This window comes from Stylophora pistillata, chromosome 7 (genome assembly GCF_964205215.1).
Source record: "Stylophora pistillata chromosome 7, jaStyPist1.2, whole genome shotgun sequence".
Lineage (NCBI taxonomy): Eukaryota > Metazoa > Cnidaria > Anthozoa > Scleractinia > Pocilloporidae > Stylophora > Stylophora pistillata.
Genome location: NC_142525.1, coordinates 1,506,202 through 1,520,000, shown reverse-complemented (window position 1 = coordinate 1,520,000; position 13,799 = coordinate 1,506,202). Strand labels below are relative to the sequence as shown.

The 13,799-nt window shown below is 37.0% G+C and overlaps 3 protein-coding genes and 1 pseudogene across 3 annotated transcripts in view; all 4 read left to right on the top strand.

The window, feature by feature from the left end:
- LOC111343631 (DDB1- and CUL4-associated factor 8) overlaps positions 1-3,726 on the top strand; it is a 9,706-nt gene extending 5,980 nt beyond the window's left edge. Inside the window, exons 11-14 of the mRNA XM_088727225.1 lie at positions 477-607; positions 799-918; positions 1,004-1,111; positions 2,251-3,726. Coding sequence (XP_088583351.1) covers positions 477-607; positions 799-918; positions 1,004-1,111; positions 2,251-2,361 — 470 coding nt within the window. The 3' untranslated portion in view covers positions 2,362-3,726. The remainder of the gene's footprint in view (positions 1-476; positions 608-798; positions 919-1,003; positions 1,112-2,250) is intronic.
- A 155-nt stretch (positions 3,727-3,881) lies between these two features.
- LOC148726076 (RNA-binding protein 7-like) lies at positions 3,882-8,865 on the top strand. Its single transcript, XM_088727226.1, has 2 exons — positions 3,882-4,423; positions 7,142-8,865. Exons 1-2 carry the CDS (start codon positions 4,328-4,330, stop codon positions 7,724-7,726), a joined length of 681 nt encoding a protein of 226 aa, XP_088583352.1. The 5' UTR covers positions 3,882-4,327; the 3' UTR covers positions 7,727-8,865.
- A 140-nt stretch (positions 8,866-9,005) lies between these two features.
- The window catches only part of LOC111328463 (protein turtle homolog A), a 39,414-nt gene continuing 34,620 nt past the window's right edge, over positions 9,006-13,799 (top strand). Inside the window, exon 1 of the mRNA XM_088727214.1 lies at positions 9,006-9,426. The gene's annotated coding sequence lies outside the window, so the exon portion shown is untranslated. The remainder of the gene's footprint in view (positions 9,427-13,799) is intronic.
- On the top strand, positions 9,453-12,742 carry LOC148726075 (flavin-containing monooxygenase 5-like; annotated as a pseudogene).

The following is a 13,799-nucleotide window of genomic DNA, read 5'->3' as shown; positions in this document are numbered from 1 at the left end:
AAATTTATTACTAGTTCAATACTTAGCAACAAGACAGGCTCATGTGTAAGGCTGTTCACTTTCTTTGTTATCTATCACCAAGTAGATAGCAGTTCGGGTTGCTAATCAGATTGTAGCAAATGTTAGTGGTAAAACTAATCAGACAATATAATTTGAATATATCAACAAAGTTGAAATGGTAAATTGGCCACCGTTACGATTATAAAAGCTGATGTTTCGAGGGTTAGCCCTTCGTCGGAGCGAATAGGGGAAATGTGGGTTGTGTACGCTTTTAAAGGCAGAAAAAGGAGCTATGTGATTGGTGGGAACATGGCAATGAGAAAAACAGGAATAAAGTACTGGAATGAAAAGCATTCTTTGATACCTGTGGGATTTAGACTGCCGGTTTGAAAGCTCATCTTTCAAACCGGCAGTCTAAATCCCAATCCCAATCTTTGTTTTTTTGTTTTGTTTTGTTTTGGTTTTTTTTTTTTCAGTCAAGGGTGTAAACTTTTATGGTCCACAAAGTGAGTACATTGTAAGTGGAAGTGACTGTGGCCACATTTTCTTGTGGGATAAAGAAACTGAGGAGGTGGTACAGTTCCTTGAGGGAGATAGCACTGGTGTGGTAAGTGTTTTAATTACTTCGAATCAGTCTATGTAAGACAGTATAGACTGAACATGCACATGTAAGTCAGGACAGCAAATTGATATCTGGCTTTAAAGTCAGTCTTTTACTTATAGATCTTAAAATTGAGCTTAATGTTTTTTGCTCAGTGTAAGAAACCAGACTATGATTAAACTCCCTTCCTTTTTTAGGTGAACTGTTTAGAGCCTCACCCTTTTGCTCCAATTCTGGCTACAAGTGGTCTTGACCATGATGTTAAGATTTGGCTCCCAACAGCAGAAGAACCAACAAGCTTAGATGGACTCAAAAATGTGAGTAGGATCATAGTCAATCATAGTTTTTCTGCTTTTATTTGAACTTGACCAATGAAGTCTAACTTATAAGTTGCCATCTCAGGTGATAAAGGAAAATGACAGCAACAGGGAAGAAGAAAGACTTCGGCCCCATGATCCAATCAGTGAACACCTCTTATGGCTTATGATGCATCACATCAGAAGGAGTCAGGTCTGTGCTTTTGTATTTCTGTTGTCACACCCAGAAAGTTTTGGAAGAAAAATACATATCACATAATATTATTAGCGAAAAACCCCACAAGATCCTTTTGAGACACTCCCTTGGAAAAATATTCCTCTACAGACCCACTTGGTTAATTTTTGAAAATTTTTGTGGCGCTCCTTTCTTTGCAGAACCTCCCTGCTAGATTTTCTTCTTACTCTTAGATTCCCAGCTGCTATTGCCCCTATAGATCCTCACAAATACTCAAACCACTCATGTGCAAGAATGGTTTTTAATGACTTTAATGATCCTCTTTATTAGTTTTCCACTAAATGGGTTTTAAAAACTAATTACAATCAATACTAAATCAAAACTTATGAACTTTAAAATATGTCTCAATCCTAAAAAAAAACTATTGAGAAATTCCTTTAAATGTCTCTTGAAGGTTGGCAAATTGACACATTCTCTTACTTCACGTGGGAGAGAATTCCAGAAACTCGTTGCACGATATAAAAATGTGCGTTGTCCAGAAGCTGACTTATAAGCTGGGATATTCAAGTTAGGCTTATATCTGGTATTACAATCATGAACGCAAGCACGTGTCTTAAATCTATGACAAAGGTACCTGGGGGCTAACCCCTTGACACAATTGAATGCTAAAACTTTAAGTGTGTATTTAAGGAAACTGAATGCGGGGAGCCACCTTGGCTCTCTTAATACCGGTGTTATATGATCAAATTTCCGCTTTCCAGTGATAATTCTACAAGCGAGATTCTGAACGTTCTGCAACTTCGAAATATTTTTTTTCATTGAAGTATTAGACCAAGCCACAGAACAGTAATAGCTTACTAAACACTAAAGCATTTATAACCCATTCTAGTGTCTTAGCATCAAACAGATGCTTTACGTTATTAATCTGACATAAGCTACCTATGCACAAAGACACTGTTTGGGTAACATGGTCATCATAGCTTAGAGTACTGTCTATCTGCAAGCCAAGATCCCAAGCAGAAGGAGATGGAGTGACCTTCTTTCCAAAAAGGGTGATCATGACATTAAGGGTTTCACACGAATGCAGTTTTTTGTTACCACTTTGGTGTTCACTAAGGCGCTTTTTGGTGTTCATAATATTCACCTTTCACTTTCAGAACCAAGGTGATGGTGGGGAGGGAGACAGTGATAGTGACACTCCCAGTGATGATGATGACGATGATGAAGATGGTGAATTGGGTAACCGAGTGCAGTGCAGTCCATCATGAACAGACAAAGTTTATTGTCATATTGGGGCTTGTCTCCTATAGAAATGTGTTTGTGTTAGTGTAGACAAGCTGTTTTGGAGTCGTGTAAAATATTGATGAATCACTCATTCCATTCCTTTTGTTATAAACAGTGGTACCTTAGATCAAATAACATTACTTTATCTGATCACTTTTCTTTAAAATAACTGAAAGTGTGTTGGTTCTGAAATCAGCTATAATGATAATTATATACTGAGTTTTCTTATTCTGAATGTTCCACCAATCGAGCAATGCATAAGGGGCAAAGCCTCAACCAATTTGGTTTACACACTCTACAAAGAGTATATTTTTTTGTTACATGTGAAAATCCATACAATTAGGCAGACATGAAAATATGTGTAGTACCTGGTAACTATTTTTGAAATTTGAAGAACCACTTTCAATTATTTTAGACAATTTTTTGTTTCAATGGTAATAACTCATTAAAAGTCAGGACTTCATTGGCAGAAGTATGTTAGATGTCAAAAAAGAGATTTTGATTTGTATACTCTACATCTAGCTGACACAACTAATCCAAATGTCGCTAACCTACCTGAACTATATTGTTCTGATGTTTCTTTTCCAAAACTTTATAAGAATTTTCCCAGTTGTGTAGTAGTGATTATGACATTTTTCCTTAACCACATGAGAATATGTTAATTGTTCTGTACATGGTACCCATCCCAGCAGTAGAAAAGATGCTTGTTATATATGTACCTAGTAAATGAAAAACCAGTTCCTTGTTTCTCAGTTGGTAGATCATCTGGCTGTGAAATTGAAATGTTTGACTCAGAGTTTTCAGACGACTCTCATTGCAAATGGTGGAAACCTGTCTTTTTTCTTTATTAAAATATTACACTTGAACTCAAATGTAAAAATATAATCACATTTGAAATGGTACACTATTGAATTACCATATAAAAGTGGTTTTCCATTTTGTGAAAGGACATCTAATTAACAAATTATATTTTTAGTGCTTTTTTTTTCTTTGTTCTGAGTATAAAGTTGAATGTGATTTGTCAATCCAGCTTATTCTTCAGACTTATAGAAAACTAACCATAAGTTGAATATTTCTGGGAAAAATGAAAACCAAAGTTCTCTTTTTGCATCAGGTATGATTATGTAATGTTTTTTTTTTTTTTTTTAAGTACTAGCCATCCTAAATTTCTCTTTGTAAAAACTTTGTATGAAAGGGAAGTAAACTTCTTTTGTATATAATTGAATTCTTCTATGCTAATCATATTGATCAGTTCTAAAACTTGCTTAAAATTTGTAAGAACATGTTGTAGAATAAAGTGAGTGCCAAGCACTTGAAAGTAACATTAAATTATAAAAAGGTGTTGTAAAGATTGTACATTCATTGACTGGAAACCAGAAACTGTTTTAGCTTCTTACAGAACCCTACCTCTCTCTCTCTCTCATCTTTGTACAAATGTGGATCCTATTTGGGGGTCAGAAATCATTAATTTTTTCTCACTTTAAGTTTCTAGAAAACACTGTCCCAATCTGACCACCCAGTAGTCTAGTTGAAAATAAGGAAGAGATGTATAAGCTGTTGATCTATTTTCTTTAAATGAGACAGAATGTTGCTGCAAGGCATATCAAATGACATGGTGCTGGCAATATTTTGACACTTGTGGAAAGAACATGATAAAATTCCAAATTAATCATATATTGTCTCAGAGCTCAGTAGATAGAACATTCAAAGGTTTCATAACATCCATTTCATTTTCCCTGCGAGCTAAAACTGTCAATTCCTCCATCAAAATCACTCTCCTTAAACCCCACCTTGACATCAACCTCTTTGGAGTCGTCATACATGACGTATCTTTTTGGAAACAGAGCATCCCTTGGTACGACTCAAGAAAAGATGGCGCGTCGAAGTTTCCTTTTAGGTTGAATGTTACTTGTTCTGTAATGGCCTTTTAGAGCAGACACACAATCATCTATGGCCGGTTATGTCGAACGCGATGACTGCTGTCTGTTTGTTGGAAACCTGGACTCCCGAGTCACAGAGGAAATACTTTGGGAACTGTTCTTGCAGGTGACAATCGCAACGTGTACACCCTGGCTTAGCTATATGTCTAACGACAGTCAGCTCCTAGGCCAAAAGATGCAGAATTCGAAACTTCTTGTATAGGCATCTGATCTGATAGATCGCTAGCTTGATAGTGTTCTACATCTTTCAGGATTCTAATCCATACAAGATGGTGCTTTGTACATTGCTCTTGAAGCAAAGTGAGGAATGCCAACATTTCAGTTGCCAACATTTCGAGGGTGTTACAAAAACTAAGAGTAAGACCCTCGAAAACGAAGACCTAAGACCTAAGGCCCGTCTTAGTTTTCGAGATTACGAAAACTAAGACCCCCTAAAATCGAGTCCGTCGAAATATAAAGTCAAATTGTAACCAAAACAGGTCTAATCTGTCAAATTATCTCCTCTCCGATCCTTTCCACCGAGTTTTAGGTCTAATTTAAAATTTAGGGGTCTTAGTTTTCGTAATCTCAAAAACTAAGACCCCTCTTAGTTTTTGTAATTACAAAAACTAAGACTCTTAGTTTTTGTAATTACAAAAACTAAAACCCCCACCAAACCAGTCTGTAAAATGTCTATTAAGTCAAATTACGACCTTTCAAAGACTATAATCCATAAAACAACAAAAAACTACAATCGTATGCGTGCTAGACGGTCTGCTTCTTCTAACAATTTGCAGACATTTATTTTCAGCATTGTGGCTTTATAAAGATGATGAAAGCCATGCACTACCTACGTATAATTGTACAAAATATGCCTTACCCAAATTGATCTTTAATTTTGTCGTTTATCCTTTAAATCATAAAATTGGCTTTCCGTTGGAGGTGGATGTTTTTCTACGTGTCTCTGCAATCGAGATTGTGTTACCTGTGACAGTGCTGAATAACTTATGCACACACGCTAGGTTTTGGCGGATTGCCCGTTGTTCTGATCCATCTCGCTTAAAGGTGAATTCGAAAGTGTCCTGAGCTTTGGAGAGTGTCCGAAGCGATTCACCAGCAGTGTAACCGACAATATTTATTATTGTTTTTTAGTATAATTTCAGAGCTCAACAAAGAGTTTCCAGCAATCTGACTGGTCGAGCGGTTTCTTATATGACGCTATATAAACCACTCCACACGGTTTATATTAAATGTTAAACTAAAATGTTAATAAGTGTTACTAAAATGTTATGATTTTAGAAATTTCTCTGTTGTTCAGCTCTGAAATTATACTAAAACAATTATTCGCCTCAGGTTCGGTGAATATTGTCGAATAATCCCCTCGACTTCGTCTCGGGGATTATTTGATGATATTCACCTCGCCTTCGGTGAATAATTGTTAATTAGTGAAAAGAAAGCTTTTACAATACTAGCGAGGGAAAATTCCGACTACCTCGTGGCGCTAGTACAGTCCATAATATAAACTCAGAGCGCTGTCCAATAAAAGAACAAGGAAAGGTCACATGCATAAACGAATCTAAAGGAGTAATGCAATGAGTAACGTAACAAGGGAAAACTGAAAGATACTTAAGTTGCGTTGTAAATGTGGAACAGCACACATGTGGATATGAAATTAAAAACCCACAGAAAGCTCATATTCAATAATAAATCCGGTTAGATCTCCCGTGTTACTGTAACATCACAAAGCGAAGAAATGTGACAAAAAAAGCAAAGGAAAAACATGATGTCTTCATAAATGGTTTCACAACATGGGGTGTAATTCAGAGAATAAAATTTCCCAGGCAGAATCAGTCACATTAACTGACTTCTAAGCTTTGCTAACGGATAATATCGGCAAGCAACAGTAGCCACCTTAGTTCCACTTCACAGGTTTTGTAAGTTTTTACGCAAGAAGTGATCAGTAGCGGCCAGGACAAATTGGAAAACAAACCTTGGAGAGTCGCAAGGAATACCTTGTCGCGATTTCCGGTGTCGGTGATTAAACCCTCTGTTCGGAAACAAATAAAATCGTTGTTAGCGCTTTCCCATATTGCAAGTACAGCTGAGTTTTTGCTCGATTGATCGATTATGAGCTTTCTGTGGGTTCTTAATTCAATGTCCACGGTCGTAATTGGACTTTGTAGATGTTTTACAGAGTGCTTTGGTGGGGGTCTTTTCGAGATTGTGAAAACTAAGACCCCTAAATTTACCATTAAATTTGACCTAAAACTCAGTGGAAAGGATCGGACATGAGATAATTTGACAGATTAGACCTGTTTTGGTTACAATTTGACTTTGTATTTCGACGGATTTGATTTTAGGGGGGGTCTTAGGTCTTCGTTTTCGAGGGTCTTAGTTTTCATAACAACCAACATTTTGAGTGGTAATGTTTCAGAGTAAATCGCAGTTTCAGTTGCCAACATGTCAATTACTAATGTTTCAGAGTTGCAAGACAGCTTTTCTGTGGCCTATGTTTGGACCCTAAATTTATGACTCAGAAAAGGACGAGTTGTGTGGGTTTTTTGTCATTTAAGAATCAGGCCCCATACCCTGAATGTGAGGAAATATCTAAAAGGGAAAGCTATATTTTCCTGGACTTTTGATCCATCACTTACTCAGTAGAGTCTTGTTTGGGTCAGTTTTCTTGCATGCACAAGAGTTTTAGTAAATGCCAGTGTTTTCGACATACCGTAGGTCATGTTCGTGTGTGTGTGATATTATTTGATTTCTTCATCTGTTTACAAAATCTTTGTGGCGGTAATCAGTTATTTATCCATTACAAATGTGACTTCACTCCCATATTTAGGCGTCTCCTCTTAATGCCATCCATATTCCAAAAGATAGAGAAACAGGAAGAAATAAAACCTTTGGTTTTGTCAGTTTATCCGAGGCAGCCTCTGTACCCTTCACCATTAGCCTGTTGGACGGCATCACACTGTATGGCAAATCAATAACAGTTAAACTAGCTCAAGGGAATACAAACTCTCAGTTAAATCAAAGTGCATCAAATGGAATTTCGCCTCTTAGAATGTCCCCACTTGAGAATCAGAATGGACAACTAAACATGTATTCAAGGTCAGGAAGTCATAGTCCAATGTCTGATCTGTCGCCTTTCAATAGACAGCCATTTTTTGACCATCAGAACAGACAGATGAGCCTGCAGTACAGTCCAATTCCTTCCATGTCATCTCCTCCGGTCAGAGGTCAAATTGAAAGCAATTCTATGATTTCCTATCCTCGGCCTAGAAGTCCATGGGAAATGATGTCCCCATGGCAACAGAATGCAATCAGAAATCAAAATTTTGGAAACTCTGGACACCATTCAAGTCCTTCACAAGGCTCAGTTTACAACCGAGGAACACCTCATGCACAAGGACGATGGAGAAGATGATAAGTAGAGAAATATAATCCGGTGTGGTGAGAATTCAAATCCAACAATTTTTGTTATGTTCATGAAACTAATAAAAATTTTAAACCAACAATGACTAGAGTAATTAAAATTTCTGAAAAAAACTCAGTAATTTTGTCAAAGGAAGTCTGAAGACCTAAAGAAAGAGAGAAGTTAGTCGGCAGCAGGAAATACTGGAGCTCTGCCTGGTTTAACCCTTTAACTCCCACGAGTGACCAAGATGGAATTTCTCCCTAAAATATCAATTTAATATCAGTGATGGGAATCAAGAAAATATCAAGGAAGGGATTATTAGTTGATCAAATACCAAATTCTCCAAACTAACATCATAAGAATTGTATGGCAGACAGTAAGGAGAATTATTGCTGAGATCTTGGGAGAGAAAGAGTGTAAAAAAAAAAAAAAAAAAAAACCATATTCAGCCCTGACAGACTGAACAGTTAGTTTTGCTTTTAAGAAATACAAACAACATTGCTGCAATTTTTTTTTTGTTTTTTTTTTTTTTTTGTGATATTCAGGACACTGGGGAAAAATTTGCCAAACCAAATATTTGTTTTAATTCTATTGTGATTGATGAGCTACACTAAATCTGATCCTCTGGCAATTGATTGAGAAATTACTGGCCAAAATTTTTACTTCAATTCATGCTGCTAAATTACTCAATTTTTTCACTACTAATTTGCCATCTGAAGCAATAACAATCGTAACGTACATTGTTTCGTGCCAGTCTTTGTCGCCAGGGACATCAAACCATTAAGATTGTTTCATGCACAGATCATTATATTAGTGTTTCCCAGCGCTTCTATTTGGCCGAGAGGGAAGAGAGGGTTAGAGAGGATCCATAACAATTAGAAGGCCCAAATTGGATTTTACTAATGTAGAACTGGATATTCAAAGTTCAGAGGCTGCCATTTGTTAGTTAGTTTCGTTTTTTTTGTTTTTTTTTAATAATAATAATTTGTTAGTCGACATCTTCATGTATTTTTCTATTTTAAAGGATTTTATCTTAATTTGTAAATATTTTTGATGATTAGAGTGAATTATCGTTGTCGTTAGAGAGAGCTAACGGAAGCACTTGGAAAAAGCTAAAATGAATTATCAATAAAAACAATTGTGACATTTTTCTCTACCTGCATCATATATTCATGAAGTGTGAGTCACCTAAATGAAATTTGCATGAATTCGGATTTCCATTTTTAAATGCCATAAATATTCATGAGGTGGAAACTATTTTGGTGTGAGTCACCCAAATGATATTTGCATTAATTGGAATTTTTATTTTTAAAATACCATAAAACGACGGTATTAAAATAGCTTCGCTTTATCCTCGGAGCAGTAGAGGTACGCACTAAAGTAGAAAAATCCTCTCTGAAGGTAAAGCTCGTTCAGAATTGCCGCGAGCAAAGTTATAATAATTAGCTGAGGATTTCGTGGGTCTGTATCTTAAATTGAAATTCAAAACAACTTGTTGAATGACAGCAAAGTCGCGATTGTACGTTTTGAGCCTTAATTAAAAATGACCATATCTGCAAAGCGACAGCTGTATCACTCTCGTATTCCTAACCATACTCAACCATATTCTGCAAAGTTTTATCGGCGGAATAATGCCTTATAATCACTGCTGATAGTCCATGGTCCTCACAATCGAAACTGCGACTTTTGAGACATCTCCCGAATGCAAGGTACATTTTACTTTAAATTCTTTGAAATTTTCCAGTGCATATACTGTAATGAGTTTCTCCATGGCGTTTATGGCAACGGCAAACGGCGAAAAAAAAAAAACCCAACTCACTTATTCCTAATACAATTTAGTCGATGCCGGAGAAAAATTCTGAAAGATTTCTCGATCGCAGTTGAAGTAAATATTTAATCGAATTGTTAAACAACTGAAAGCCGACGGGGAAAAATGAAACCTTTGCCTTTTGCCAGAGATTTTATTCCTAACTTCTCTATACGTGTATCTTTAATTTACAAACCTTACCTATTGTTACCGACTTTTATTCTTCGTCGATATTTTGATTAAGTATTCAACCAATTATGTTCCCACCTTCATGAACCGTGTAGTGGTTAAATTGCAAAGTAGAGTAAATTGATGCAGAGTTGATGAATTTATTCTTCTTGTGGCTGAATTGACTACTTTCGAACCTAACTCCGTACTGGCTTTTAGAGTCATTATAGTGTCTTATCTTTGCTAAGAAAATTTAAACTTTCCGTCGACGAAAGTCTGTCTCAGAGGATGAAATTTCCACAAATTGTCCTTATCCGTGCGTTATTCATTTTACGCCGAATATAAACTTGATTACAGTTCTGAATAATATCTTCAATTTGATTGCCTGCCCGAAAGAAATGTAGTTTTCGCTTACCTCGGTGCATGAGAGAAGTAACATATTGCAAAAATTGCTCACAAGCCATTTGGCTGGGCTTTTTTGCGGCATAAAAATACTTTTTTTAATTTGGGTTATATAGGCACTGGTAAGAAGATAAATCGCATCATTTTACGCTTGACTGAGTTTTTGACACATGTCAAAGTCTTTCTGTTTTGCTTACAAAACAAGATGTAAACCCGTTTCGGGTTCCGCTTTTTATTTAAAAGCCGGCTCAGTACTGCATCAGTAAAATATTTGAATTGATCAAGTCCTGTATTTGGGCGATTTCGAAATGGATGTAATAAAGTGGTAATTGAACCTCGTGTCGTGCAATTTTGGTCTGAAATCATACTTGTGATTTCAAATTGAACTCGCGCTGCGCGCTCGTTCGATTTTGAAATCACGTGTATGATTTCAGCCCATGTATGATTTTGGTATCAGAGAACATATTAGTTTCAAAACAAAGGTGGTTCACATTGAGCAGCTCCCTAAGAGATGGAAAATAACATGGGTGAAAGTGAACAGTGCAGGAATGCATCAAGGTGGTTCTAAGGAAACCTTTGTCAAGTGTGTTGCCATAGCAACTGGGCATCATGCCAAACCAAACATGCCTCACTTTGATGGTCAGGAAACATTCACAGGCAGAATAGTCCATAGTGTAGACTATAAAGATGCAATCAGCAATGAGGTCATGGGAAAGAAGGTTGTGGTTGTTGGTGTTGGAAATAGTGCTGTAGATGTTGCAGTCAATGTGGCAGAATTGGAAGAAAAAAACCCGTCTGTATTTCAACAAGATCTGGTGCATGGATTAAACCCAACTACGTCCATGGTTACACAACTGATAATTATGCTTGTCGTCTGTTCTTTAGGCTTCGATGGAGTTTATCAAATTTTGTCTTTCAGTTGATAGTTCAAAGTGTGGTAGGAAGCCCTTGGTGCTGGAATTTAAACCCCAAAATGAAAGCTCGTCAAACCCAGCCCACTGGAAGCCCTACGCTAATTCATCACATTCAAAGGAGGAACATTGAAGTGAAACCCAACACTGCAGCATTAGAAGAAAACAATGTTACATTTACTGAAGGGACAAAAACACCATCTGATGTTATAGTCTGTTGTACTGAGTATAATATTGATTTGCCGTTTTTAGAAGGAAAGCACCAACAAAATGAAGCTCTTCAAAAATGTTTTTGCTCCAGAACTTGGGGCCTCATTAGCATTCGTAGGTTTTATGCAGCCAGCTTCTGGTGGTCTACTGTCAGTTTCTGGAATCCAAGCTCGATGGTTTTAAGAGCTGTGTAAAGGAACAATCAAACTCCCTTCGGTAGAGAAAATATTTCACAACATGAAGCAAGACCAGCAAAGAAGTGAGAGCATCTACTATGCCTCAGCAAGACACACCATTCAACAAGACCCTATTCCTTACTTTAGTTTCGATCTAAAGTCGTGAGCTGTCCGCGCTTAATTTTTTTTTTTTTTTTACCAACAAATTAATCCGAGATAATAATCAGCTGTTTTAAAATCCTTTAACAACGATTAGTTATTTTCCTAGAATATCAATGTATTAAAAAGAATTGACCCTCTCTAGTAAATAGGTTACCGGGGAAGAAATTAACTAAACCGTACAACGTTTTCAAAGTATCGAATTACTCGTTAAAAAATGTCGAATTATACACCGAATGCAAATATGGCGTCCAATTTGAGTTGCCATTGTTCTAGACTCACTAGCCTCTCAAACACGTAATAATCCTATTGTGTTTCCACGCGAAGACGAGGTTAGTGAGTCCAGAACAATGGCAACTCAAAGTGGACGCCATATTTGCATTCGGTGTATACACATAGTGTTTCAGTGACAGTAAAGATCAGATGACGAGTGAAGAAGTCATTTATTTTCGATTTAAAGTCGTAAGCTGTCCGCGCTTAATTTTTTTTTACCAACAAAATTAATCCGAGAAAATGCTCAGCTGTTTTAAAATTCTTTAACAAAGAGAAGTTATTTTCCTTGAATATCAATGTATTAAAGAGAATTGAGTCTCTCTAGTTAATAGAGGTTACCGGCGAAGAAATTAACTAAGCCGAACAACGTTTTCAAAATATTAGATTTGCTCGTGGAAAATATCGAATTCTAGACGCAATGTTTCAGTGACAGTGTAATGAACATTGAAAAAAGGGACTTTGATTAGGTAATTATCGTCGGTCTGATTTAAAGCAGCTGGAGTTCTGTTTTGTTTCATTATCGAGTTTACCCCTATGTTTTTCGTGTGATATTCTTCACAGATTGAATCGCTTACGTAGCTAGGCGTTCCTGTTTTAACCGGTTTACAATGATAGCCTTATAAGAGAACGCCCTCATTATTGTGGAGTTGAAGTTAGGGGATCGAAGGGGTCACATCGGAGTATTTTAGTAACGTTTTGTCTGTTCGAGTTACGCAACTTTGAAGTTTCTTTACGCCTTTAAGACAAGATCAGATGTAGATTGCAGTCTATTTTATTCGTTTTGTTTTACCTTCGCTACTTTTTGTTATAATTATTCTTCGCGCTTTTCTTTATCCTGTACATTCTAATTTTCTCCTTTTAGTTTCACCGCACGTGTAAAAAATACTGAGAAGTTAATCAATATACGTATGATGCACGATCCTCGCAGTAGACAGCGCTATTTAAGCAATAGCGAAAATCAGACCTGAAAAAAATCAGGCCTGTACGGGACTCGAACCACTGACCTCTGCGATATCAGTGCAGCGCTCTACCAATTGAGCTAGCAAGCCAACTGGGAGCAGGCCGTTAAGTTGATTCGTAATAAACCCGTCAAAGGGATGAGTCAGATACAATGAAATATATGAAGTTCATATATTTTGAACTGCGGTATTAGATACGTATGATGCACGATCCTCGCAGTAGATAGCGCTATTTAAGCAATAGCGAAAATCAGACCTGAAAAAAAAAAAATCAGGCCTGTACGGGACTCGAACCGCTGACCTCTGCGATACCAGTGCAGCGCTCTACCAATTGAGCTAACAAGCCAACTGGGAGCAGGCCGTTAAGTTGATTCGTAATAAACCCGTCAAAGGGATAAGTCAGATACAATGAAATATATGAAGTTAATCAATGCTTGACCATATTGTTACTTCATATTGGAAGACGAAATGAAATGCATAATTCCTCGATATACGTAGAGTTCGGGTCCGTGGTTGTCCTTCAAAGTAACAGTTATTGAGGTGAAGCAACTAGCCACACTTCCTGTCTTGTCTTGATGTTCTCCGGTGTCTTTCGGTGCTTTTTATTTGATCTTCTTAGTTCGACATTCGCACTCGATACACATTTGAGTTCTCCCCTTTTGTGATTTCTGACTCACAGCTAATTGTACATTACGTTTTCAGGTTTTTCTTTTCTTCTGAGAGTCCACAGAAAGAAAGCAAAATCAGAACATATCATGTTTGTTCTTTGTTTTCCGTTATACTTTTTAACACTACTTCGTTGATCTCTTCACGAAGAAACTCCACTGATGTAGGATCTGTTACTCGGAGTTTCCGCAATTCCCGATGTATATACTGAACAAACACGCTGCAGTTTCGCGTATTCCTCGCGTGCCTCCTTGATGTAGCCTTTATTTAACTTTGATGCACAAACCCAGAATTTTCAACATTTGACCGAATTTCTGCTACCTGGAACCCTGTTGTGAAAATGTATTACTG

Excerpts from the sequence above, each read along its gene's own strand:
- LOC148726076 (XM_088727226.1), top strand. The coding sequence starts at position 4,328 with ATGGCCGGTTATGTCGAACGCGATGACTGCTGTCTGTTTGTTGGAAAC. Across the intron at positions 4,424-7,141 it reads TTTGGGAACTGTTCTTGCAG|GCGTCTCCTCTTAATGCCAT; the intron begins GTGACAATCGCA and ends TCCCATATTTAG.